The sequence below is a fragment of the Catharus ustulatus genome, chromosome 23 (assembly GCF_009819885.2).
Source record: "Catharus ustulatus isolate bCatUst1 chromosome 23, bCatUst1.pri.v2, whole genome shotgun sequence".
Lineage (NCBI taxonomy): Eukaryota > Metazoa > Chordata > Aves > Passeriformes > Turdidae > Catharus > Catharus ustulatus.
In genome coordinates, this window is record NC_046243.1 from 2,104,061 (window position 1) to 2,130,626 (window position 26,566).

General features: G+C 47.9%; 3 protein-coding genes across 3 annotated transcripts; all 3 read right to left on the reverse strand.

The window, feature by feature from the left end:
• Positions 1–281: 281 nt before the first annotated feature.
• On the reverse strand, positions 282–5,583 carry LOC117006570 (keratin, type I cytoskeletal 13-like). The gene is made up of 8 exons (XM_033079095.1): positions 5,095–5,583; positions 3,778–3,860; positions 3,130–3,286; positions 2,577–2,738; positions 1,989–2,114; positions 1,609–1,835; positions 1,030–1,148; positions 282–465 (listed from the first exon to the last, which is right to left on the reverse strand). Exons 1-8 carry the CDS (start codon positions 5,581–5,583, stop codon positions 440–442), a joined length of 1,389 nt encoding a protein of 462 aa, XP_032934986.1. The 3' UTR covers positions 282–439.
• Positions 5,584–10,027: 4,444 nt separating this feature from the next.
• Positions 10,028–15,038, reverse strand: LOC117006569 (keratin, type I cytoskeletal 19-like). The gene is made up of 8 exons (XM_033079094.1): positions 14,244–15,038; positions 13,283–13,365; positions 12,805–12,961; positions 12,452–12,613; positions 11,899–12,024; positions 11,574–11,800; positions 11,143–11,288; positions 10,028–10,373 (listed from the first exon to the last, which is right to left on the reverse strand). Exons 1-8 carry the CDS (start codon positions 14,811–14,813, stop codon positions 10,348–10,350), a joined length of 1,497 nt encoding a protein of 498 aa, XP_032934985.1. The 5' UTR covers positions 14,814–15,038; the 3' UTR covers positions 10,028–10,347.
• A 6,398-nt stretch (positions 15,039–21,436) lies between these two features.
• Positions 21,437–24,681, reverse strand: LOC117006572 (keratin, type I cytoskeletal 19-like). The gene is made up of 7 exons (XM_033079098.1): positions 24,151–24,681; positions 23,712–23,794; positions 23,350–23,506; positions 23,104–23,265; positions 22,728–22,853; positions 22,406–22,632; positions 21,437–21,524 (listed from the first exon to the last, which is right to left on the reverse strand). Exons 1-7 carry the CDS (start codon positions 24,679–24,681, stop codon positions 21,437–21,439), a joined length of 1,374 nt encoding a protein of 457 aa, XP_032934989.1.
• Between the last annotated feature and the right edge of the window lie 1,885 nt (positions 24,682–26,566).

Sequence of the window (26,566 nt, forward strand, 5' to 3'; positions counted from 1 at the left end):
TCTCCCTCAGGCTGTGACACAGGGAGGAGCTGGACAAGACCTGCCAGGTCAGCAGGCCACTCTCTCCTGCTGGCAGAGCAGCTTTGTTCCCAGTGCAGGATGATCCTGACTGGTTTAGGTGCCCCTTGTTCATGGATCAGCACCTGGTGTTGGAAAGGAACTCAGTTTCAGACACAGGTTGTTGATTGCATCAGGCAGAAGCAAAGTTTTATTAGAGACATTTTTCACCAGCAGGTACATAAGTGACCTGACTAACTCAGGTAACTTCTAGAGGTTACAGCATTGCAGAACAGAAGAGCAGAGCAGAGGAGGTGGCTCCTGACACCCCCTTTAGCTACGTGGCCAAGCATCGCTGAGTTACTTCTACTTTCCCTGCACAGAGGGTGCAGTGAACTTGGACTCTCTTGGGTTTCCCTGTCACCTTCCAGTCCGTTTCTCCTTAATCACAAATTCTCCTGCAGGTCACTGGAGAGAAAACACAGCAGCGTTATTTGACTGGAACACAAGTAAAATCCTTCACACATAAAAGAAATCGGATCTTGGTGGTGCTCTTGTTCCTGGAATGCACTGCTAAGCTGGTGCAGCTGGCAGCAACCCAGGAAGCTCCAAGAAGCTCCAGAAATTCCCTAAATTATTTGCTTTAATGGGAATTTTCACTTGTAAAGTTACAGGCTTACTCTTCTTTTCACTTTTTCCAGACTCTATTGCTAAGCTTTGGCTTTTGTGTTGTTCTTTTGTTTTGTCTGTTTGGCTTGTTCTTTTTTTTGCTTCTTCTTCCAGATCTTCCCATCATGCTTTATTTCCCTGCCCTTCTCTGCATTCTCCTTTTTGTCTCCCATTTGCTTCCTCTACCCTATGTTCGGTACAAGCTCTTTTTAAACCCATTTCTCAGTGACACCAGCACTGTAACAGATCCCCCCTGTAGCACAGTGGCTCTGAGAGGATCCCTATGACATGTCCTAGGAATGTGCCTAGTGCACAAGCAAATGAACAGAGACAGTTTTCCTTTTGTGAAAACACAGCCCTTACCTTGTATGTCTCCAGTCTTGCAGGGTGGGACCTGGGGCTGGCAGTGGGCAGCTGAAGTTGTTGTGTAGGTGTGGCTCGTCCTAATGACCCCTCCACCGGTTCCAATTCCTCCTCCGTGACTAGTGGGATAAATTAGTTGAGAGAAATAGGGAATTTTAGAACTTTACATGTGACTGCTGACTGAGTACATGACACAAAGTCTCAAACTATGGCCTTTATAGGCGTTACAGTATTTTACATTACATTTTTTTCCCCTTTCAGAGTTGCTTTGCATTTGTGCTCCCCCTTGGCATGAGTTCTCACTCATCTCACTGTAAAAAAGGGACTGTCACCAATGTCATGTAATGCCAGGAGTGGCAGTGTTGTCACCAGCAGTTATTTGGTGTTCTGCTTTGCAGGTCCCAAGGACTGACATTTAGTTCTGACTGGAATGTTCATCACAAGGAAGTTGTTCTTGAGGCAACTTTTTCACCTCAGAGAAAACTTAAGAAGGACTGAAGATCAGGTTGGATACCCAGTCTGTGACACAGGTCCTTGACATTTTCATTTATTCTCTAGTGGATCTAGAGAGGTACTCACATGAGGTCCTGCTGTCCTCCTTCCAACAAGCACCGGTAGGTCTGGATCTCCTGCTCCAGGCGGCACTTGACGTCCAGTAAGGTCTTGTACTCTTGGTTCTGGCACTCTATTTCTGCTCTTATTTCAGCCAACTGCTGCTCCACACACGTGATCTGGTTCTGTAGCTCGCCGAGGAGGGTGTTGTACTGGCACTCAGTTTCAGCCAGAGATGATTCCAAGTTATTTCTCTGATAAGATAAACAAAAAACAACAACCATTTAACACCCTCCAATCCAAAAATGAACGAGCCATTCACCACCATTGAGCTGGTTGGTTCTGGCTGTTCATGCTGAGAAGCCCAGCAGGAACCAGCTGGAGCTGTGAGTCAGCTCCTCACCCACCTGGCTGAGCTGAGCTTGGAGATCGATTTCCAGGGTTTGCAGTTGCCGTCTCAGTTCAGTCACTTGGTTGTTGCACGTCTCCACCTCCTGACCGCTTGTAATAACCTCCCGATTCACCTCCTCAATCTGAAATCACCAATCCAGGATAAAGAGCTTCAGGGGATATCTGGGTGTGCTGGGCTTGCTTTTACAGGAGCAGAACATGATGAGTGTTCAGCAGAAGGAAACAGGGAGCAGGGCAGGTTCTCTGTGCACAGGGTGTTCCCTACCAGCTCCCCTACTTATTCATTTTACAAATCCCATTAACCTCATGGCTATTCAATCTCTTTAATCCAAATATGGAATGTCTCTGTTCCAGCAACACACCACAAGGCCTTGTGGTAAATTCTGCTGTTCCAGATGGGACATAACAAACTGGTCAGACAGGCCTGTGGCTCCTGTGGAGCACTGGGTATAATGAGTGCTGCTCTCAGGCTTCACTGGGAAGGAAGAACTGCTTATTTCAGGGATCATGTCTGGTCTCTGAAAGGCTCCTGGGCCCAGGGCTGTGTGTGTCAGCCTGGTTTGCAGCACAGGTGTGTCGCTTACCTTGCACTCATACCAATCCTCGACTTCCTTGCGGTTGCGCGCTATCAGTGTTTCATACTGGCATCTCAAATCCTCCAAGATTTGCCTGAGATCTGGTCCCGGGCAGGCATTGACCTCCACACTCACATCTCCAGTTGATTGTTTCCTCAGGCAACTCATCTCCTGGAAATAAATCCCAGATCAGATCATACTGGCTTTTGGAAGGCAGCACAGAAGAGCAAAGCTCTGGCTAAGAACTGCCCTCCCTGCGAGACTTTCCTCCCTGCTGTGGCTGTGAAAGGCACTGGAGGATGGTGCAAATGTTCCCCCAACCAATCTGTTGGCTAATTTCTTTCTTCATCCACTGGAGCCAGCAGCAGCTTTCCCCCCTCTGCCACTCCCAGTGTGAGCACAACCCCAGGAGCAACACTGCCCCTGCCAGAGCTCCCAGAAAGTTTAGTGGGAAAGCTGTGCCCTGAAAGTGAAATCTTTGCCTGAAATCTTTCAAATTCCGAGCACTGTCACAAAGTTTTCTGTCAGAGCCATGATGCTCATAGGTCTGGGCAGGACCTACCTCCTCATGGTTCTTCTTGAGGCAGCAGAGCTCCTCCCGCAGCGACTCCAGCTGTGCCTCCAGGTCAGACCTGCACAGCGTCAGCTGGTCCAGCACCTGGCGCAGCCCGTTGATGTCGGCCTCCACGCTCTGGCGCAGCGCCAGCTCCGTCTCGTACCTGGGTTGTGTCAGAAAACACAGATTCAGGATGGGCATGTCCCACATGGGTTCTTTTTGTGCCAGGATCTCCGTCCCCAGCTTCGTGCTTTCACCTGCATTTTGCTGTCCAAGGTGAATGCACCATGACTTGGATTTCTGCACTGCTTTATGTTTGTTTTTTTCCCTGCTTCTGCTCATTGTATATTTGGTATCCCTTATTCAGCTGCTTTTCTGCTTTGTTGATCCCATCTGCACTGGTGTGGGGTGAAAATGGGCCACTCCCTGAGGTGCCCGTCCCCAGCCTCACCACAAACGCTGTGGCTAAACGTTTTACCCAAGAACATTAATTAAGGGAGGGCTGGTGACCAGGAGCAAAATGCCTTTCATCATCCTGCCCTACCGCAGTGGGGTGAGGAGACGTGTCTGGAGCCTCTGTAATTAGTGCTCTGAGCCTCCCAGGGAGCTGGGAAGGAGCAGGGGGAGGCAGCAGGTTCACAGAGGGACACTCACTTCACACGGAAGTCGTCAGCAGCCATCCTGCTGTTATCAATGTCCAGGATGATCTTGTTGTTATCAATGGTTGCGCAGACAATCTGGAAAACAGCAAACCATGAGAGATGTCTCCTTTCTCCTGTTCTACTCTATAGGTCTTTCTGCCTTGCAATTAGGTAGTAACGCTTCACATTTCCCTTTTTCTGTTACCTTCTTATACAAGTAACCTTGTCCCTTTGGCAGAGAAGTTGAAGGAGGTGGCTTTGCCTTTACTCACAGAAGAAAGATCAAGAACATAGAGCTGGGAATTAAAGAGTTGTGGGGTGGGATTTCCCAGTTTCAAGATCTGAAGACAAGTTCCAAAGATGCTTCAAAAAATAAACCTAAAGAACCTTCTTTAAGATACTCAATGTCAACTGACGTTCAAGCTGGCATGTTCTGGGCTTCAGACTCAAGGACCTTCAGGGAGCATGGGAAGGTGTCTTTATACCTTAGGACTAGCCATAAATTTCATTGTGAACTTATTAATATCAGACTGTTTGTGTCACTGTGACAACCAGTTTCAATTCTCAGCTTTTCTCACCAAGAGATTGATAATGTTTCATTGATAAAGAATCCAAAGTGTATGTTTTTGATTGTCCCATAGTTTGCTTTGCTCTTCCTGTGGGGCTGACACCACTACACTTCCTCAGAGGACATTGGTAATATTACATGTACAATTCTATAGTCAAATACAATGTACCAAAGCATCCTTTCCTCTTTCAGAGCACTCTCCCAGCCACACCACCTTGCAGCACCCATCCTTGATGTGTCCCCACACTCAGAAATGTCATAGGGAAATTTGCCAAAATTTTTGTTTGCAAAGACATTCATGAGCACCAAAGTTCCTCCAACAACTGCAGTCGGTTCTAAACACAAATTCCAAAATAAGCTTTCTAAAGGGGAGAACAACCTAGAAATTCAGATGTAAGCTTTCAAAAGGGGAGGAACAACCCAGAAATTCCAAAATAAGCTTTCAAAAGGGGAAGAACAACCCAGAAATTCAGCAGTAAGCTTTCTAAAGGGGAGAACAACCCAGAAATTCAGCAGTAAGGTTTTAAAAGACAAGGAACAACCTAGAAATTCAGCAGTAAGGTTTTAAAAGGGAAGGGACAACCTAGAAATTCAGCAGTAAGTTTTCTAAAGGGGAAGAACAACCTAGAAATTCAGCAGTAAGCTCTCAAAAGGGGAAGAACAACCTAGAAATTCAGCAGTAAGCTCTCAAAAGGAGAGGAACAACCTGGAAATTCAGCAGTAAGCTTTCAAAAGGAGAGGAAGAACCCGAGGGGGGATTACCTGGTTCTGGAGATCTTCAATCTCCTTGTAGTAGCAGCTGTAGTCGCGGGGCTCGCAGGACAGGCCCTGTGTTGCGTACCACTCTCTGATCCTGCACTCCAGCTCAGCATTCTCCTTCTCCAAGCACTTCACCTTGTCCAGGTAGGAAGCCAGGCGGTCGTTGAGGTTTTGCATGGTGACCTTCTCATCGCAGGATGAAAGCAAGCAGTCGCCACCAAGACCCCCAACAACCACCCCACCTCCAAGGCCAAACCCCAGGCCATTGCCATAGCAGTTGCCACCTCCATAGCTCCCACCAGCCAAGCTACCAACACTCAGTCCCCCTCCATAATTCACTCCACCGCAGTAACTCCTTCCAGAAAAACCTCTGCCACTGCCTATGCCAAAGGAAGAAATCCGTGCTCCACCACCACCACCAATGATACAGCTGCCACCGCTGCTCCTGCCTTTGCTAGACACAGTAATAGTCTCCTTAATGTTGCAACTCATGGCGACAGCGGTTGGAAATGCAAGCAGAAGCCCAAAGCAAGATGCACAGCTTGATACGGAATCAGACTGCGAGCTGGTCCTGGCCGCCAATCCCTATTTATACCTTCCACAGTGGGTGTCACCACTGCTGCTTCTTCCCATAAGGCTGGCTACTCCAGCCATTGGTGCCAAGAATAATTTCTCAAAGGGAAGTTTCCTTTCAAGAAGCCTGGTAGACAAGGAAGATACTTTACATGTCTCTTGCTAATTTCAAAAATACATTAGCAATAATGTTTTATGAATCATCAGCTTTTTGTTTATGATGCAAACTTACAGCATTAAGCCAGGAAAAACACTGTCCTAAATTACATACCAGGAAGAAATCATTAAAGGTTATTGCATCAAAGAGCTCTTTATCTCTCATTAATTTATTTTCATTTTATTTTGAGTTGAATAAGCAGTTTTCATGCAAGGTGCTGAGGTTGGAATATGTAAGATGAAAAAGAAAGAAGAAATACCAAGTTTGCTTTTCGAATGATGTATGAAGAATGATGTAAGAACTCTGGAAAGATCAGACACACAGAGATTAACCTTTAAATCTCTCCACTGGCAAAATGACAAATCTGAAACACTCTGCTGCAAGACAAGTGAGACAGGAGGGCTCTCTTAATGGACACGGATGAAAGGTTCTTCATACATGATTGTGGCTCTCCAGCAATTCACAAAGGATTTGTTTTATTATGTGGAGAGTGTAAAGGAAGGTAAAAGTGCTTTAAATATTTCCTGTTGTTTAGTGAAAGATAATTTCTGCACTTCTCCTCATTATGGATTGTAATTGTTGCTGGGAAAGGGTGGTTTTGAAACAGTGGATGGGAGTGGAAACATCCTATGGCCAATTTCTCTGTCAATGTATGCTGCATTTTAATCAGGGCTTTGGGATTGCTGTCCTGGGACATATAAAGACAAAATTGCTGATAGAGCTGCAGAGCAGTCATTGCCCTGTGCAGTTTTACCTGGGCTGGAGAAGCTGGATTTCGTACACACCAGAGGCTTTCTATCAGTAATGCTTCCAAATCTTAACTAAGCAAGGAAAATGCAAAGTAAAAATCCTTTAACTTTTGTAATCAAAATTTAGGCTGTGTTTTGCTGAGGCTCCAGAGCAATGGCCCTCTCCCTTTCCAGTGGCCATGGAGCAAGGGACAGGCATTGCATGGCTTTGTGAATCCACTTCTGAAGAATTTCAGAAATTCTTCAAATGTCCTTCACCAGGGAAAAGTGAGTTCAAACTCTTGATGAAGTGTCAGGATTGTGGATTGGAACAGCTATTATTATGGCAGGTAAATGATCCCATTTACTTAAGGACTGATTTATCCTAGTATTTATGGATTTACTCATCATTTTATTGCTCTTGTTTCTGTTGTAAGGATGCCTCCCCTTTTCTCTGTGTCCTTGGATGTTCCTTATCCATGCCATGAAAGGCAGGAGCATTCTGGTGATCTCTCCAGCAGGCTGGAGACAGGTGTGGAGAGGATTTACTCCAAGATTTGTCACTAGCCAAGAGGCAGCCGGACCCAGACATGGTGCCTGCATGTCAGCCTGCCTCTGTCTGGCCCAAAACACACAGAAACAAAGCTCAGAACAGGTAAAAGCTCTAATAAAATTATTGTGTATAGGAAGGAATCATTCCTAGGACTGAAGAACATAATTGGGAGTCAGGGCGTGGTGGCAGGAGCGAACCGAAACTGCTGTAAGCTGCGTCGCTGGAAGCTTTGCCTGGTCTGTGGATGATTCCTCAGAAGTTTCCCAACAGCTGTGTGCAGCAAGCATCTCTCCTGAGTGAGCACACATTCCTTCCCCAGTTATCACACCCGCAGTTATCACCCAGGCACATCAGTGTAGAGCAGGCAGAAACACGGGATGAGCTGTGCTCTGTGGGAGGGGAGGGTGCCTGCAGCTGGGGACACTCCTGCTCCTCTGGGACACCTCAGTCCCCTCTGCCCCTCTCACCTCGGTGTGCCTGCAGCGAGCACCTGTGCCCAGAGCTTTGCTCTGCACACACTTCCCTCTGTCTTGTTATTTTTCCTCTTCGTCTCCAGGATTTCCTGGATAAATTAAGACAAAACTAAGTAATTGTTCCTAGACCTTAAAGCATTAAATTAAGCTTTCCCTCATGTTTTCATTCAGTTACTTGAACTCATAAGCTTCCTGGGTCTGTCTCATCAGCACAAAGAAATAGGGAAATCTTATGGAAATGTAGCTTCCAACATTTGCAGCTCCATAATTTGCAGCTCTTTAATAAATGAAGTGTTTCCAGGGTGTTTTCTGTTGGGGAACTGTTAATCACAACCTGCCTCTCCTGAGCTGCCTTCCAGACTCATCCCAACTTGTAGGTCCACAAACAACATCAGAGCGTCCCAGGAGCTGAGGCTGTACCCCCCAGGGGCTTTCCAGAGGCACATTCATCATTTCTGGATCATTAGAGGCTTTCTGACCATGTCATTAGGTCTCTTTCACCTCTCAGGAATTCAGGACAGCTCCTGAAAGTGCACGCTTTGGACCTGCTGGACGTGGTGGGGAGGGTGGGAAGGTCTTTGATATGAGCCCAGGGAATCTGGAGGAGCAGCTAGATGTCAGCAGCAGTTTGCAAGAGAAGGAACCAGCCCACAGCTGGTGGGAATCAGCTGGGGCTGCCAGGAGAGACTGGGAAAAGTAACCAAGAGTTTCCAGAAGACTGGAAACTGGAAGAGTCCAGTGCAGTGTCCTTATTTTTAGAAACAAGAGTGTGAGGACTCATAAACTGGGAAGGATTGAGGCCAAAAAGGGAGCAGTGGTTATCTCAGTGTCTGTCTTTGCACTGAACAAGGCAGGAGGAGACAATTGGAATGGAAAGGGAAAGATTTGCTTTTCAATTTCTCAGCCACAGCTCTGAGAACAACTGGGATATCCACTGGAATCAAACACAAGGAAATTTGCCACTATAGCCACAATTTGTATCTCTTTTGATCTCTTGTGAAGTGCTGGTGTACATGTCTACTGAAAGAATTCTGCATCAAGTCTGGGACTTCCTGTAAGGCTGGAACTGAACTTTAAATAAGGTTTAATTTAGTCTTTGGTTTAAAACCTTCTCCCTTTGGCCACTCCTCTGAGTCACTGCAAATGTTGAAGTGCTGCTTTATCTTGTCTTGCCCATGGATACTATTAAGCTTAGTGTCTGGTAGATGAAATAAAGAAATATCTCTGAGATATCTTCTCTCTATGGCATCTCACAACAGGAGAAGGGCACCTTTCACCTGCTCCCTGAGACATTAGTGGTTGGACTTCTTCAGGCACTGGCTACCATGTTAAGTCTATTTCTGTATCATCAGAGAAACTGGTGTCTCTATAAAAGAACTGGCAATAGAAAAGTGTGCCACACTATACTGTATGTCCAGTCCTGAAGTGGTTTTGTCTTTGTACCTGTTCTCCTCCTGCCCTGAGTCTGGCTGCTCCATAACCTCCAGCCTTTGAAAAGGAATAACCAGGAGTTCTGCTTTACTGGGTCATCTCACAGGTGAATGTGACTCTCTAACAGTCAAATCCACCACTGCTTGGCTTTCTGGACCAACAATTTAATCCTTCAAACACTCTCAGAATACTTTGAACTGCAAGTTCTCCAAACCCAGAGTGACTCTGCCAGCTCACCATGGCCCACAGCTGCTCTGGCAGGTCAGTGCCAGGACAAAACCAGCTCAGCACCAGCTGCACAAGGCCAAGGAGGGACAGATCTGCCTTGTCTGTGACAATCAGGTGGCTCTAGGTGTCCAAAGGCCCTACCTGGCTTTTTTTTCCATTCTGTTCTCTGTTAAGCTGCACTTTTTCAGTTCCCACCCTGCCCTCTGCAGCTCCCCAGACAAGGTGTGTTTAACACAAAGATGATCTTTCAACCACTCTTGATGTTCAGGTTGAAACTCTTGGCAATCAGAGGATGACCAGTAAATGACTCAATGTGAAAAGACAGGAGATAAACCTTTTGCCTCTAGTCCTTTTCCCAGTGTGAAGATTCCCATAAAATGGTTTGAATATAAGCCATGTCAGCAGAAACTGAATCAGTTGTGGAGATCAAGATTTCATCCTAAACAGTCCCCAGGCTTGGGGATGGAGCATGAGAGCAGAGATGTTCCATCACTGACTTTCAAAATTCCTCTCAAACTGTCTTTCAGCCCAATGCTGTTTGGGAAGGACACAAGCTTCTGCCTGTCCTGCCTGTCCACAGGGGTCAGAGCAGGTGTCACACAGGAATGGGCAACATCTCCCTCAGGCTGTGACACAGGGAGGAGCTGGACAAGACCTGCCAGGTCAGCAGGCCACTCTCTCCTGCTGGCAGGGCAGCTTTGTTCCCAGTGCAGGATGATCCTGACTGGTTTAGGTGCCCCTTGTTCATGGATCAGCACCTGGTGTTGGAAAGGAACTCAGTTTCAGACACAGGTTCTTGATTGCATCAGGCAGAAGCAAAGTTTTATTAGAGACATTTTTCACCAGCAGGTACATAAGTGATCATAGCCCTGGCTGACTACAGCAAGTCGTGGTGCTGGGCCACACACAGCAACACAGACTGAAAAGCAAATAGCAAAATAAAGCAGAATGTGGCCCAATGCTCTGCTCATCCCTCTGACACATTGCTTAGCACGGCTGAGCAATGCAGACGAGCACGCTCCGTGCTCTCTGCAGACACATGCAGTAAATATTCTCTCTCTTCATCGTAGCTCTGCTTCAGGCTTCTCTTGTTGGATATTCTCGTTTCTCTGCTTAATCACAAATCCTTCGGCAAGGCACTGGAGAGATCAAAGGAAACATTACTTTGTTTATAGCAAAAATAGATTCTTTCCCACACTGTCACTCCCTACACGTGATCGTTTCACAAGCCAATTCAATTAGAATTTCAGATAAATACTGCCCCTTCCTGGGAAGATCTGATGGCTCCTGCCAGCCTGGCAGATGGAACTGTCACTGGCTGCAGCACAGGCTGCATCAAAATGCCAAAAGGTGGAAGCTGCAGACACTGCTCCAGCAGTGATCAGGGTGAGGAAATGGCATCAGGGTCCATACCAGATCAATGCCCCTGCTCACATCATTCTCCTGGGCCAACTGCCATTGTATTTCCTTCTTTCCTTTTCAGTTTGCTGGAAGTTTCCCCATGAATTAGAACTAGAAGTTACCTGCCAGTATCCCCACAATTCCTGCTTTTTATTCTGCCCACCTGATTTCTGGGTACTTTTCTTTCTCCTGATGATTTTTTGTCCCACATTTCACATCAGTCCTTTCTCCTTGTTCTCCATGGCTTGCCTGCCTGCTGGCTCTGTCCCTCTCCCTTCTGTCCCTCTTCCCTTTGGCAATTCTCATGCATCCCAGCAGAGTCCCAGCTCCCAAAAGTTCTCCTCTCAGCCACTCCTCTATGGCTCCTGTCCTGTATTTCCCAGGGGCCCCACAATAAAACTTTCAAGTGACACCTGTAAGCTACGTGGGAAAGATCATTCTTCCAGCCCATCAGTGTTGCATTAGAGCAGAGAAGATGTGGAAATGTCAGAGTGGAACAGTTCTTACCTTGGATCTCCGCAGCTGCACAGGATGGGATCTGGGCAGATGAAGTGTAAGTGTGGCTTGTCCTAATGATGCCTCCTCCTCCTATCCCACTGCTTCTTGCAACTCCTCCTCCTATACCCGAAGACTGACCAATTCCTCCTTGCTGACTGAGGAGACAGGAAAATATCATTTTAGTGAGGGAAATGACAGATAAACTAGAATTACAGATTTTCAGCGTCCCTGCTGCTTCCCTTTTCAGCAGAAAATTGGCAAAATGTTGCAGTGACCGTTCTCCTTGTGGCAGCAATTGGCACAGGGGAGGAAGCAGGTCACCACCATGACACCAGACAACAGGTCAGTAAGGGAGGTCCTTCACTTTGCCCTTATGTTGAAATAGTCAGGACCAGGGGTATCCTACTGTATTTTTTTTGGTGTGTCTCAAGCCCACTTACATAAGGTCCTGCTGGCCGCCCTCCAGCAGGCAGCGGTACGTGTGGATCTCCTGCTCCAGGCGGCACTTGACGTCCAGCAGGATCTTGTACTCTTGGTTCTGGCACTCCATCTCTGCCCGCAGGTCAGCCAGCTGCTGCTCCACGCACGTGATCTGGCTCTGCAGCTCGCCAAGGTGGTTGTTGTAGCGACACTCTGTCTCAGCCAGTGAGGACTCCAGATTGTCCCTCTGAGGAGTGATATGAGACATAAGACAGGCAGGAGAAACACTGCATTTAGCTGTGACTGCTGTGAGATGGATGAGGTTTGCACCAGCTCATCACCCACCTGGCTGAGCTGAGCTTGGAGATCGATTTCCAGCGCTTGCAATTGGCGTCTCAGTTCAGTCACTTGGTTGTTGCACGTCTCCACCTCCTGACCACTCGTAATAACCTCCCGATTCACCTCCTCAATCTGAAATCACCAATCCAGGATAAAAAACTTCAGGGAATGTGCAGTAAAGTTGGATTAAGTATTAAGGAAAGAGCAGAGTTAGCAAAGACATGAAATGAGAAAGGTTTGGGTCAAAACTCTCATCCTAGCAGTAGTGTAAACCTAGCTGGTCATTCCTCTTGCTCTTCTAATACTGCTCCTTCCAGTTCTCACCACTTACTGCTTTGTAGAGAATTTGCACCTCAAGTCCCACCAACATGCAGCCCTCCCTTCAGCCCACGACAAGGACACAGGGTGGCAGTGTCCCTCCCTGGTGTCACTTGGTGAGTGTGAACCAATGCTAAATGTTCTCACAGCCTTTGGTGTGGTTTTTACATGCAACAAATCCCTGTGGGACTATTGCCTGGGTGTTGGCCAGGGAAAGTCAGAGCTGTGGGAATTTACTCACCTTGCACTCGTACCAATCCTCAACTTCTTTGCGGTTGCGTTCAATCAGCGTCTCGTACTGGCACCTCATCTCCTCCAGGATCTTCCTGAGGTCTGGGCCAGGGCAGGCATTGACCTCCACGCTCACATCTCCTGTCGATTGCTTCCTCAGACAGCACATCTCCTGGAAACACCATCCAGATCAGGTCAGGTTTAAAATGAAGGGAGGGAGCTCACAGGGAGCAGAGCCCTGTTGGACCTTCACAGTCCTGGGTCACACAGCGCTCTCCACCAACCACCGCCCTCCGCAGCAGCACGCTGGGGTGGTGGATCCCACAGGAGTGAATTCTTTGTACAGGAGAGGGCAGGACCTACCTCCTCATGGTTCTTCTTGAGGCAGCAGAGCTCCTCCCGCAGCGACTCCAGCTGTGCCTCCAGGTCAGACCTGCACAGCGTCAGCTGGTCCAGCACCTGGCGCAGCCCGTTGATGTCGGCCTCCACGCTCTGGCGCAGCGCCAGCTCCGTCTCGTACCTGCGAGGGAAAGAAGGAGCAGTCAGTGCCTGACAGCACCAGCATTTCTGAGCTCTGACAGGAAAAACCCAAAACTTCCCCTCTGACAGACAGCACATGCTGGAACAGCAGCTCGGCTGAACCGTTCTGCTCGTTTAATCGCTACTCGACACCAGCTTGGCATCCCAAACTTCGCCTCCTGGAACTGCCCCTAATTAGTGCAGCTCTAGGGACAATGAATGAGAGAATTCTTCTGCACAGCCTCCAGCCTGTCCTGTCACAGGAGAGTGGCTGAGAGCTCTTAGGGCAGTGACAGAGGAGGGGACAGCCCCAGGTACTCACTTCACTCGGAAGTCATCAGCTGTCATCCTGCTGTTATCGATGTTCAGAATGATCTTGTTGTTGTCTATGGTTGCACAGACAATCTGGAAAAAGAACATTTGTTCCTGGCTCTGCTCCATGTCCTCGGGCTCAAGGCACCCATTGCCTGGTGCAACCAGACCCTCTTTCTCCCTCTCTTTTTTTAAAATCCTGGGTACTGGGGATGGGGACCTTAGGGATGGGGACCTGAGGGGTGCAGCACTCACAGGGATGGTCAGGGAAGGGCAGTGAAGACATTAAAATGCTAAAATTCTTGGTTCAGGTACAGAGAGTCCAGGAGGTGTAATTACTGTTCAGCACCTGCTACAATCCACCTCAGCCTCTTAAATCCAAATCTCATGAGATTTAAATTTTTATTTCAAGAATTAATGATGAGACTATCTTATTCAGTCCCTTTCCTGGATTTTTTTTCTCTTTAATCTTTGTGCACTGACATCCTAGATTTTTGAATTTTAAATTCCCTATTCTAAATGCGTTATGGCAATGTTCTCTTTTTTTCTTAGTTTTAATTACATGAATTCTACATGAAAGAGTAAACTAATGAGAAAAAGGAAATAAAGTTTAACAGAATTATGCTGAAAATAATATAAATTCAGGCAAATTAATGTGACCATCATGTACTTATATTTAGTTCTTTTCTTGCCATATATCTATTTGACCACCTTGGCACAAACTAAATTCAAAAAGAGTACTGAGCCCATCCAGATGCACTCCATGAAGTAACATTTTCCCCTTCAATATGTCTGATGAAAAACAGCAACAGAAACAGCCCAAACCCTCCAGTTTACCTCTGAGCTCTGGGCTTTCCACAGGCAGATGTTGTAATAGCTGTTTGCAAAAAGCATTTTACAACAACAATTTGTTACTCCCGATAATGAGTTATGAACCAGCACCAGAGCAAGCAGCTGAGAGGGGATGTTACCTGGTTCTGAAGATCTTCTATTTCTTTGTAATAGCAGCTGTAGTCTCGTGGCTCACAGAAAGGGCCCTGCTTGGCATACCACTCCCTGATCCTGCACTCCAGGTCAGCATTCTCTTGTTCCAGGCACCTCACCTTGTCCAGGTAAGAAGCCAGGCGGTCATTCAGGTTTTGCATGGTGACCTTCTCGTCACCAGAAAGAAGAATGCCATCACCTGCAAAACCACCTCCACCGAGACCCATCCCCATGCCACCTCCCATGCCACCGCCAAAGCGAGCGCTGCCACCACTGAACCCCATGCCTGGGCATCCTCCGAGGACAGCGGCTCCTAAGCCACCTCCGTAGTTCCCACCGACCAAGCTGCCGGTGCTCAGTCCTCCTCCGTAATTCACACCGCCACAGTAGCTTCTCCCGGAGAAGCCGCGGCTGCCTCCTATCCCGCAGCTCGTGTATCTTCCAGAGGAGACCGAGGAGATGCGCGCTCCGCCACCACCGCCACCACCAATGACACAGCTGCCACCGCTGGTCCTGCCCCTGAGAGAGCCAGTTGTCTGCTTAATACTACAGCTCATGGCCAGGCCCAGCTGCAGCGCCAACCCACAGCCCAAAGCAAGATGCAGAGCGTGATACTGAGTCCGACTGCAGGCTGTGGCTGCTGCAGGTCTCCATTTATACCTTCCAAAGGGGGTGTCACCTGTGGGGTGTTTCTTCTTCCCACGGGGCTGGCTAGTCTGGCTGTTTATGCCAAGATGAAATAGCCCATAGGCAGTTTCCCTCTAGAAATCCCAGTTCACAAGGAAGATACTTTACATGTCAGCAGCTTATTCCAAAAAGTAAAATAGTGTTTTATGAGTCATCAGCTTTTTGTATGATGCAAACTTTGCAACAAGTCAAGAAAAAAAGTTGCCCTAGATTATGTACAAAGAAGAAACATTGGTATTTATAACATCAAAGTGCCTTTTATCTTTTATTAATTTGTATTTATTTTATTCTTAGTCCAGTAACCATTTTTATATCACATGCTATGGTAGAGCTTGTGAAACAAAAAATGGAAAACTAATAGAATTTCTCACTTCTGAAAAGTGTGAACAGTTGTGACTGTAGTAGAGAACAGACCAGGGACACTGTGATGTGGATGTTGATCACCTGGCACAGCTCTAATACCTGCTTTACTGTGAGATTTCCAAAATCACTGAGGTAAATCCCCCATTGATTTAGTTCCCTATTTATAGCTTAAATTCCTTTAGTCATGCAAACACAAGAAGTCAAGTTGCTCACACTGTGAAGCTCAGGCTTGTTCAGTGTCCCTTGTGCATGGGTGACACGCAGGCTGATGTCAACTGCAGTGCATGAAGGACTTTGCTGAAGTTATTTTTCAATTGCTTTAATTGCTGTCCATACTTTCTCAGCTTGTGGTGATGATAGATAAAGATGGAGATGACAGGAAAGGGAGTATCCACAGGAGATATTTCCAGATCCCTGGACTCAGATGCGACCCCGCAGGTCTTTGCCATTACAAAGATTGTTCTGTGCACTGAACAAGAGGGAGAAAAGCTTTCTGCATTTCTCATGGAGTTTGTTGCAGCAGTAGAAAGTGTCAGCACAGCCTGGCTGGTCAGAGGAGTAAAACCTCCCAACCAAGCAGGCAGCAAAGGAGAATTCAGAGAACTGGCTCCACCAGTGCCAGTGTCCTTCTCCAGCCGAGTGTAATGAGAGGATATTCTGCTCTCCGGGGGACGACAGCTTCTGTTCCCTACAGCGTGGAATTTCCGTGCAACTCTTACTCACAAAGGAGTCTTTGACTCGAGGATGTCCACAGGTACAGGAGCAGCTGTGATAGATCCCTGCTGGCAGCGAGGGTGACACTGAGGGAGCTCTGAGAGCAGCGTCACCTCTGGGAGGAAGAGCAGAGAAAACCAACGCTCGCACTCTCAGCCACCTTTACTGCTGGGAAGTTGTGACTGGTGTCACCATGGTAGGACAGTGTCCCCAAGCATGTTTAGATAGGATCATCTTCACACCAGCAGGAGTTAAAGCTTTCCACTCTCCAGTGGGATAATTTATTTCTTTACTTAGATCAAAAATGATAAAAAAGCCGCCTACCCAAGGCTGGCGGCATCCAGGAATATTCATTATTCATACAGTGCAGGGAAATAACTTGCTTAAGGACAGAGCTGAAGTCTGTTGGAGCTCAGATTCCTCACTGAGACTGCAGTGCCTGAAATACAAGTCCATCCACAGCCCCTGTGCTCCCCACACAGCCTAGACTCACAGTCGGGAAAATCCTGAGCAAAAAGGAGCAGAGGGAGCAAATCTGGCTTTCATCCGTCATTTTGAGGAATATAATTGAAGACAGGGTGTGGCTGTTGGAGCCAACAGAAATTAATATAATGCTTGCTTGGAGCTTGGCTTCTGCTGGGGAGGTTTTCAGGAGTTACCCAAGAGCAAGCTGCAGAGACAGGGTTGGGGGTGCCTTTCTTTCCCTGTCAGAGTGTTGGGTTCAGGAGGGTTGGGGTGCCTTTCTTTCCCTTGTAGAGTGTTGGGTTTAGGAGGAGACACTGCAGATTCTGGGCATTTCTCTACAGGTGGGCATGGAGCACTCAGCCCCACTTCCTTCAGCAGTTCTGTGATGGGAAGAAGGAACAGGTCTTGCTCCACCAAACAAACAGCAGCAGCACTGTACAACCTTTCACTCCTGTCCTGGTGGAATGGTCCAGGACTCTCAAATCCCAATTTACCAGTATGACCATTCTTCCAAAGAACTCGTACTTAGGAAGCAGTTGCATTCTTTGGAGTTTTTCTGGGCTCCTGCCAATTTCACTGGGACATGGAACGTGTGTTTATACAGCAAATGCACCCAGAAGTCTCTGACTAACCTGGTTGTATCTTAAAAACAAACTGTGGTGTTGTCTCTCTCCTCATGGCCGTGTCAGGGCTCCAGGACTCAGCACCAAGGCAGGCACAGGCTCTGTTCCCCTCAGTACTGGCTTTTTGCCCCACTAAACTGATTTCTTTACCTCCACTTTTGTTATTGCTGTATTCCTGTAGCCTTGGGACACAGCCTTGGGGCAGAACACAGGGAAAGGACTGTGCAAGTCTAAGACATAAACATGTCCCAAAAGGATTTACAACCTCAGTGTAGGACTGGAGGAAACAATTGGGTTTGGGGTGCAGGAAGCCACAACAGGCCCTGGCCAGGACAATCAACAATGGTCACACACATCAGTGCCAGTGCTGCTGAGTCTTGATGGACGAGAAGAGAGAGTGAAAGGGGAGGAAGAGGGGATTAGGGTGAACACTGGTGCACAGGGAAGGAGGAGGAAGGAGGATGCCACATTCCCAAGGGTGCTGTGGGCAGGACAGTCTGGTCTGGTGGGAGCTGTGGCTGTCGCTGTGCCCAGCCCGGCTCCACACGCTCACCTTGCTTTGCTTATCAAAGCTGATAATGTTTCCTTGTGTCAACTACAAGAAAGGTGTGTCTGCTTCGACAGAACTTTGCTTTCATAAGCATTGCCTCAGTGATGTTTGTGCAACCACACTGGAATATGATTTTATCTTGTCACTTGTAATTACCATTAATAATTTGCATAATGGCCATTGGGCATCACTTATTAAACTCTTCTTTGATGTGATACTGAGCCGGCTCCAGGCGCCGTACTCCCATCCTTCAAATGCAGACCAGGACTTTTTCCTGGCTAGTGACTCATTGGTTTATACCACCATGTTTAGCCAAATCCTGTAAGGCAACTGAAATAATTACCACAGTGGGTTTGGTAACAGCACAGGCTTAAATACGCCTCAGAGATCGAGAGAATTCTGCTTTGGCTTCTTTCTTCCTGAGTGTTCACAGCTGCAGACTCTGAGCATTTGCAATGCTGAAGAAGTTCAGCAGGACATGGAGGTGGACATAACCAGGTTTCTTCCTTCCCCTGATTTAGTTGATGAAGAGTGTTAGATCCTTCCAGGACCTGCCAGGTCAGGCCTCCAGCGTGTGCATCTCTGGTGGCACTGCAGGTCAGCACAGCAGAGAGTCCTGGAGAATTTCATAGGACAGATGGAGACAGTGATGGGTGATGAAACTGCAGCAATTCCACCCTGAACAGAGAGCTGGGTACAGTGCAGGATGGCAGGGAAAGCAAGGCTTCAGCCTGTGCTCTCTGCAGAGGCACAGGATCAGGTCACAGCTCGACAACCTGGAATATTCAGGCTGTTCCTGCACTCAGACACTGTCCAGTGGTGCAACACAGACAGGCAGGCAAAGGTGCAGGGCAGGCAGAACTCCCCAGACTGTCTTCTTTTATCTTCATATCATACTTCTGCTAAAAAGTCTCTTAATTTCATTACACTTTCAGTATGTGGTTCATACTGGCAGTTTATATTATTCAGTGTACTGAGCTGAGAAATCTCCTCTTGTGCTCATCTCTTGTAACTCTTTACAAATGTTGCACAAGCCAATGAACAAAAATCTAAACCCCACAAATAGTTACTGTGGGTGTTAGACTGTGCCTGTCTACATATAAAACAGACTTTTGTAGAGAAATTACAGTTTATGCATCATCCAGAACATGGCCTGCTTTTCCTAATGCACTGTACCTGTAATCAGAGATAATTATCTGTGCCGTGCAGTCTGGAACTCGTGGCTGATTTCCAGCATTAGTAATTTACAAAACTAGTTGTTTTCTTCCCATTTCTTCACTGATCCCTTAAACCTCTGGTGTGTTAATTCCTCAGGGATTTTCCCTGATGGTGGTGTAATTCCCATGTTCCTGCTCTCTTACAACACAGACACATCTGCTGGAGCTGTCACAGTGAATTTTATTGTCTGTTTACCAGCCTGAGTGCTGATACCAGCCCTGCCTCTCTCAGGAGCACCCACCCTTGCTCTGTGCATCCTTGGGCTGCTCTCTCTGTCCTGTACCTTCAGCCCAAGTCTGTCTGCCTTTGAAGCACTTGTTTGTTCTTGCTTTACAAGATTTGCATGTTACAAGAGGACAGAACAAGCTCTTGTGAGCCAACCCAGGCACCAGGTCACTCCTGCTCTGTTCTTCCACGCACCACGTCCTCCCCATTTCATTTATCTTCCCTTGCCTGTGTCTTCCTGTGCTGTCTCCACAGCTGTCACCATTCCCCACTGCTGTCCAGGTTATAAACACAGAAATACAGCCTTGCATTTCTGCAGTGACCTCAGAGGTGCCGTGTCAGCACCGAGGTGGGTTAAACCACCCCGAAATGCTCAGTGTAATTAGTGCTGCAGGAATGGCAGATTGAGAACTGAGCAGGGAAAGTAACACAAAGCTTGTCCAGGAGCTCATTAGGGCAATTACTCCACAGGGCTAACAAGTGTCCTGGACAGAGCCCAGGAAAAGACCAGAACCATCTGAGCTGTTTCTCTCTTTAGAAACAGGCACTAATTCAGACTCATCGTAGCCCCCAAAACTTTATTGTTAGAATCCTTCATGTCAGGCCTATGTCTAAGGTCAGTCATCAATCCCCATCCATCACTTCATGAGAGAAAGGCTGCCAGAGCCCAACAACGAGGAGCAAGGGCTGTGCCACCACTCCCAGTCCATCCAGCCATGGCTCAGGCGCTGCTGCCAGCGAGGAGGGACAGGCTGGATCCTGAGCCTGGGCTTGCACACGCAGCAAAATGCAGTCGTGTTCCTAAATGTGTTTGTCATTCCTTACTCTGGGCTAATAAAACACCAGCAGCTTTTTTTTTTTTTCTGTCTGTTTATTGTGTCTCACTTTTAAAAAAATTCTCTCCCACATATTAATTTGTCTCACCCTTTTATCTTCCCACATGTTGCCAGCTGGTTCTTCCTGTTTGCCTTTTTTACAGATTCATTTAGAGGTTCTTTATTTAGTGTTTTCTCTGGGAATTGTTTTCCTCCACCAGAAGGGTGTGGAGAGTCCAGCAGAGCCTGGCTTTCAAAATTCCTGCTTTGGCATTATTGGAGAAAACTTGTTGGTCTTGATTTTATCCTGTTAGTGTGTATCTGTAATAACTCAAAGGTGGTGTATACGGCATTATAATATGTGATATTATATTATATTATATTGTATTATATTAGCATTTACCTACTTTAGTGAAGACTACCTTTTCTTTCCAAGGTCTCTCTCGATAGCAGACTCAGTCAGACAGCCCTGAGATTCCCCCCCTGCCCTCTGCACAGCCTCTCTGGGTGTTTCTTTCCTCACCACTTTCTGCTTCATGTCTTGGCTCATACTTCCTCCTCTGGTAGCAAATATCCCTTCCTTCAAATATCTGGTTCTTCTCCTCCACCCTCCATCCCCATCCCGAGCCTCTGAGTTCAGCTGGAGCACTGATGGAAACATGGCTTGTTTTCCTTTTTCCCTGTAGTGATTGCTGTGTGGATGGAGACTGAAGGTGGATTCATAATATATTTTATTAAATACTTGTACACTGATTTACTTGTAGAAATTATTTCTCAGGTTCAAGGCTGTGTCAACAGGAGCAAAGTTTTATTGCAGACAAGCCTTGGTCGCTGTTAGAGAACAGCCACAACCCAGGGGAGCCTGAGTGAGGGGCAGTGGTGGGATCAGAGCAGGGTGACCAGGAGATGCTGTCCTGCAGAGTCCCTCTGACTGCTGCTGGAGCACAGCTGAGAACTCCCAGGTTGTTTTTGCCTTGTTTTTCCAGAAGACTTTTTCTTCAAAGAGCTCCTCAGGGGATGTGCAGTGGGGTTGGCAGGGACTCTGGTCTGCAGTGACCTGGAGAGTGGGAAGAATCATTTTTTCGGGGGGGCTGCATCCTGTGCCTTTCTCTCACACCCCTTTGCTTTAGTACTGACCTTTTTCTTTCCCTCTTCCCACCAGCTTTGCTAAATTTTATCCTTATTGAAAAACCTTGTGGCTGACTGACTCTCCAGTTCCTCATTCCCACGAAAGTCTTGCTTAAACACTCATTTACTGCTGGGCACCTCCCAGTGTCAAACACAATTTCTGCACAGAAGTTTATAAATAAATATTCCATAGCTGCAGCCCAGTTCATCCCAGTGCCCTGCCACCAACAGGCACAGCTGAGATCCTGAGTGCCTGACTCCAGCCCAGCCTCTCTCCAGGGAAAAGCCCCTCCAGCCCCTTTTCATCACCCAGAAAAGCCTGGAGACCTCTTGTTGAGCAGCATCTCATGGTCCCAGTGCCCCGGACCCCCTCACCTGGCAGCCCCGGGGGCTCAGGGCAGGCAGGGCTGGCACAGGCTGCCCTTCAGCCCCGCGCTTCTCCCGGCTGATGTGGCACCGACTCCTCTTCCCGCCGACCCTCTGCAAAAAAAGGCAGCTGTGGACACCCAGCATTGCCACCCTGGAGCTCTCCCCCTGCCCTCCTCACTGAATTTAGCTCCTTCTCTTCAGTCCCAGCCCCGAGGGTCAGCTGCACCACCATCCACCTCCTGTCACCTGGCAAGTGATGCTTTTCCATCTGACATCCCGGGCAAGCACTAACAATGCCCTTACAATTGGCATTTTGGAACAAAAATTGATTTTTGTATAAATAATTTAGGACTGGAGAGTCCAGGGTAGCCCATGTTAGGACACCACCATTCCAGGACACCAAGCCTCCTCTCCCAACAAAACAAAGGGAGTAGGTGGGTGCTCAGGGCAGTTTTGTTTGTGTGCAGCCGTGTCTGGAATTAACAGCCTGGCTGTTTCAAAACCTCAGTCAATGGAAGGCAGGGCAGAGCCAACTGCTTTGCATACAAATTAAATTTTCCAAAAGTTTAATTAAATTTGTTGTGTGAAACTGAAAATGTTTAGATAATTCATTGTTTCAGTTAATTTAGCTGCTGGTCCCTAATCCTGTCTCATTCTGCCAAGCCAATAAAAACTCAGTTACATGACTGTTTGCCCAGCTCCTGGTGAAATTGTCCTTAAAGAGTTGTTCAAGTGTGCCAGGGGCTGTGACCACTCTGGGGGCTCTCCCAGCCCATTCCCTGGCCTGAGAATGGTCTTTGGTATCAAATGTCCCTGGACTTTTATCAGAGGCAAATCCTCAGGTGCCTCATGGTTTTCTAATCGCCCTGTCTCATAACAGGTCAGCACTGGTTCCTCACCACAGTGTTGCTTTTCCTACCAGGATCACAAATTTTCATATCCCTCTAAGGCAAAGCACAGAGATTTTCGGGTGCCCAGCTCTGTTTGCATACATGATGTCGTGTTGGCCGCCCTCCAGCAGGCAGTGGTAGGTCTGGATCTCCTGCTCCAAGCGACACTTGACGTCCAGGAGGGTCTTGTACTCCTGGTTCTGGCACTCCATTTCCGCTCGGATCTCCGCCAGCCGCTGCTCCACACAGGAGATCTGGTTCTGCAGCTCAGCCAGGTATTTGTTATAGCGACACTCGGTCTCCGTCAAAGAGGATTCCAGGTTTTCTTTCTGAGGACAGAACAGACACACAGGTACCTGGGTTTGACACAAATACAACCCTGGCTGTGAGAGCTGCAGCTGTGAATCCTTGTGGCATCACCTACCATAGTGAGCTGCGCTTGGACGTTGATTTCCAGGGCCTGCAGCTGACGTCTCAGCTCAGTGACCTGCTTGTTGCTTGACTCGATCTCCTGGCTGCTTGTGACCACCTCCAGATTCACCTCCTCCACCTGCAAGGTCAGAAAAGAGCAGCCCTTTCCTCACATCCCCACTGCAGCTCGTGGTGTCCAGGACCTCCCCACGCCCCACAGTGCAAGGCTGACACCCAGTTTATTCTGTTCTAACCCCTCTGCCAAGGATGGAACACAGAAATCAGGCAGTACAGTTAGATCTGAGCACATCTTGCTGTTATTAGGACTCTTCCTAATCCCTGATTTTTCCCTTTCCCCCTTGGGGTGCAGCTCTTTGGGGCTGTGGTACCTTGCAGGCGTACCACTGCTCCGTCTCTTTGCGGTTGCGCTCCATCAGCGTCTCGTACTGGCACCTCAGATCCTCCAGGATCTTCCTCAGGTCTGGGCCAGGGCAGGCATTGACCTCCACACTCACATCTCCAGTTGCCTGTTTCCTCAGACAGCTCATTTCCTGCAGAAAATACATGACCGTGTCAATAATACCATCCACACTTGGGGGGATTTTCCTTTTTTTTAATTCCCTGGCAGAGCTGACCTCCTCGTGGTTGGTCTTTAGGCAGCACATCTCCTCTGTCAGAGCCTCACACTGCAGCTGCAGGTCGGTTTTGCAGCTGGCCAGCTGGTCCAGCACGGGCCGGAGGTTGCAAATGTCGGCATCCACGTTCTGCCGGAGACCGCACTCGGTCTCGTACCTAAACAAAGTCAGCGTGTCAGCAAAGCAGGGAAAGGCCTTCAGCTGAGGTTGGGGGAAAAAATTTAGGATCAAATTCTGCTTCAGACACTGCCAGTGGTAGCAGAGATGGGTTTTACTATGCAGTGTAACAGGCAGAGGGTTGGGATCTCCCCATCACCACCCTGCTCCTGCCCTTCCCTGGGCCAGCAGGGGATTGCACTCACTTCACTCTGAAGTCATCAGCAGTCATCCTGTTGTTATCGATGTTCAGAAGGATTTTGTTAGTCTCCATGGCTGCACATAGGATCTGGAAAAGAAATTGTAAGAAGAATGTGTGGGCTAGCAGCTTCCTTTGCCTCCAGAAGACCCTGGAGGAAACACCTACCTGGGGTATTTTATAATTATTCCATATATTGGGGTTATTAATCAATTATATGGCATAACAGCAGGGAAACCCATGTGCCAGCTGGGTGGACCCAGCCTTGCTGAAGCATCAGTGCTCAATAAATGCAGAATCCCCCTCCCACAGACCATCATTTCATATAAACCATTACTTCAGCTGCCCCTCCAGAGCCGTTGCCTCTGCCCTTTGACGGGCTCTGCGCACATGTGAAAGCAAAGCCCAAAGAAATGTTAGAATTTTCTTGACAAACAAGGCTTTACCTGGTTCTGAAGGTCTTCGATTTCCTTGTGGTAGCAGCTGTAGTCCCGTGGCTCACAGATGGGCCCCACCTTGGCGTACCACTCCCTGATCTTGCACTCCAGGTCGGCGTTGTCCCCCTCCAGCAGCCGCACCTTGTCCAGGTACGAGGCCAAGCGGTCGTTGAGGTTCTGCATCGTCGCCTTCTCGTTGTTAGCAAACAGGATCCCATCCCCACAGCCAGCTCCAGCCCTGGGGAAGCCACCAGGGCCTCGAGTGCAGATGCCTCCAGTGCTGAATCCCAGGGCAGAACAAGCCCTCTGGGTGGCTCCGAAGCTCCCACCGGCCGCGCTGCCGGCGCTCAGCTGCTTCCCGAGCAATCCCTCGCTGACGCTGCCACCGGAGAAGCTCCCAACCACAGCACCCAGGTCGTAGGCAGCGTGTCTCCCTGAGGAGGCAGAGGAGACCCTCCTGCCAGTGCCAGCTGCATTGCTGCCCGTGCTGCCCCTGCCCTGGGTGCAGGTGGTGACAACCTGCCTGACAGTGCAGCTCATGGTGTGGGTGCGCAGCCAACAGAGCCCAAGGCGAGTGCTCAGGTCGCTGCAGGATCCAACTGTGATCCCTCTGTCCCCTGGTCCTCTATTTATACCAGTCCCTGTGGATCGTGCTGCTGGAGAAGGGCTGTTTATTCTTCCTCCTTGTGACCTGGCTAGGAGGTGTTTTCTTTTTTTTTCAGCCGGAAATAATTCCCCAAAGGCGTTTGTCTCCAGAAATCCCACAACAGAAAGATGCTTTGGTTAACAGAAGCGTGTTTCAAAACTACATCAAAAATGTTACTTCCTGAATCATCAGGTCTGACTTGTGATGACAGCTCAACAACAGTGACACAAAAACCCGACGATACCCAAGAGTGCCCGGGGAATGAAACACCACAGCAATTATCCATCCCTGGCGTGGGCGAGTCTACCCGGAAAGTGAAAGCTGTGGGAAAGGCATCCTATCTGACAGAGCCTGTTCGACCCCTTTGTGACCAGAAGCAAGGGTGTCCCCTCACTCAGCTGGCCTCAGAGCCTGGGCTCAGGGCCAGGAGACCACCCTGGGCCATGCAGCCAGAGTCTGTTCCATTCCACATGGCCATGGGTGGAGTGAGCCCCTGGTCTGGCTCTTTAGACCTCAAATGCTCCAGGAGGGCACAGAGGAATATTGCACTGGAATGCACCAGGGCTGGTTTATCCCTTCTCTTTATCCTACATCTGTCAAAACATCCCCTTGGCAGAGGTCTGGGTTCTTTTGCTGCTTTCAAGGGTAGACAAAATAGTCAAATACTTATCCAGAATATGAAAGGATATTTCCTGGACACCAAATATGCAGTTCATTGAATATTCACTGCCACACAGGATGTTTCATAAGATTTCTGAAACAGCAATGTGGAGAATTTCAGGAGATGCCTGACCCTACAGAGATCTGAGTTCCAACCAGCACCATGAAAACTCTCCAATATAATCTAAGTGTTAGGTGTTCTTTAGAAAGAACAGTAGAAAATATCTTTTTAAAAGTTTATTAAACTAATGTTATAATTCTGGAATGCTGAATTGAGGAAGAAGGGAAATAATTAAAATGTTTTGTCATCTGAATCTTTCATTTTATTAACAACATTAATATAGCAATGCTAATATTGGCTGGCTTTCACCCACGTGTGGTTCAGCTTTGGGTTTGGCATCCAGGTCACCTGGACACGTGGCATAAAGAATGTGTCAGGTGCAGCCTGGCTCACAAACATTGCTGCTGCCATATGGGCAAGTTCATTAAGCTCAATTTTATCTTGACACTGCAAATCCAGCAGTGCTGAACTGTGGGGTGGTTCTGTGGGTGCCCATCCTTGGTCAGAGCTGTCATCAGGAAGCCAAGCCAGGGTGCTCTGGTGCCACAGTGGTGGCCAGGTCCTGCTTGGAGCCAGGGGTCAGGCAGGGCTGCCTGGAGCCCACCTGCAGCCTGGGCACAACTGGTCTTTTTTTCTACCAAAGAATTATAAAAATTACTGCTGAGCAAACATTTAATTTCATTTAATCCAATCAAGATTTATTGTCCTTCATTTTTCAAGGCCAGGTTGGATGGGGCTTGGAGCAGCCTGGTCTGGAGGGAGGTGTCCCTGCCCATGGCAGGGGGGTAGAATGAGATTTAAGGTCCCTCCCAACCCAAACCATCCTGTGATTGTGTGATTTTGTGATTTTTTCAATGAGGAGAACACCAACCATGAGTAGAGAGGTTTTTTTAATTACTGCAAACTAAGTGATGTCCACCTTTCTTTCTTTTTCTTTTTTTCTTTTTCTTTTTCTTTTTTTCTTTTTCTTTTTCTTTTTTTCTTTTTCTTTTTCTTTTTCTTTTTCTTTTTCTTTTTCTTTTTCTTTTTCTTTTTCTTTTTTTTCTTTTTCTTTTTCT

Excerpts from the sequence above, each read along its gene's own strand:
- LOC117006570 (XM_033079095.1), bottom strand. The coding sequence starts at position 5,583 with ATGAGTTGCAACATTAAGGAGACTATTACTGTGTCTAGCAAAGGCAGG. Across the intron at positions 2,115-2,576 it reads AGGATTGGTATGAGTGCAAG|ATTGAGGAGGTGAATCGGGA; the intron begins GTAAGCGACACA and ends TGGTGATTTCAG. Across the intron at positions 1,836-1,988 it reads TCCAAGCTCAGCTCAGCCAG|AGAAATAACTTGGAATCATC; the intron begins GTGGGTGAGGAG and ends TTATCTTATCAG.
- LOC117006572 (XM_033079098.1), bottom strand. The coding sequence starts at position 24,681 with ATGAGCTGCACTGTCAGGCAGGTTGTCACCACCTGCACCCAGGGCAGG. Across the intron at positions 23,795-24,150 it reads TCGAAGACCTTCAGAACCAG|ATCCTATGTGCAGCCATGGA; the intron begins GTAAAGCCTTGT and ends TTTCTTTTCCAG. Across the intron at positions 22,633-22,727 it reads TCCAAGCGCAGCTCACTATG|AAAGAAAACCTGGAATCCTC; the intron begins GTAGGTGATGCC and ends TTCTGTCCTCAG.
- LOC117006569 (XM_033079094.1), bottom strand. The coding sequence starts at position 14,813 with ATGAGCTGTAGTATTAAGCAGACAACTGGCTCTCTCAGGGGCAGGACC. Across the intron at positions 12,962-13,282 it reads GCTGATGACTTCCGAGTGAA|GTACGAGACGGAGCTGGCGC; the intron begins GTGAGTACCTGG and ends TTTCCCTCGCAG. Across the intron at positions 11,289-11,573 it reads GGCGGCCAGCAGGACCTTAT|TCAGCAAGGAGGAATTGGTC; the intron begins GTAAGTGGGCTT and ends CTGTCTCCTCAG.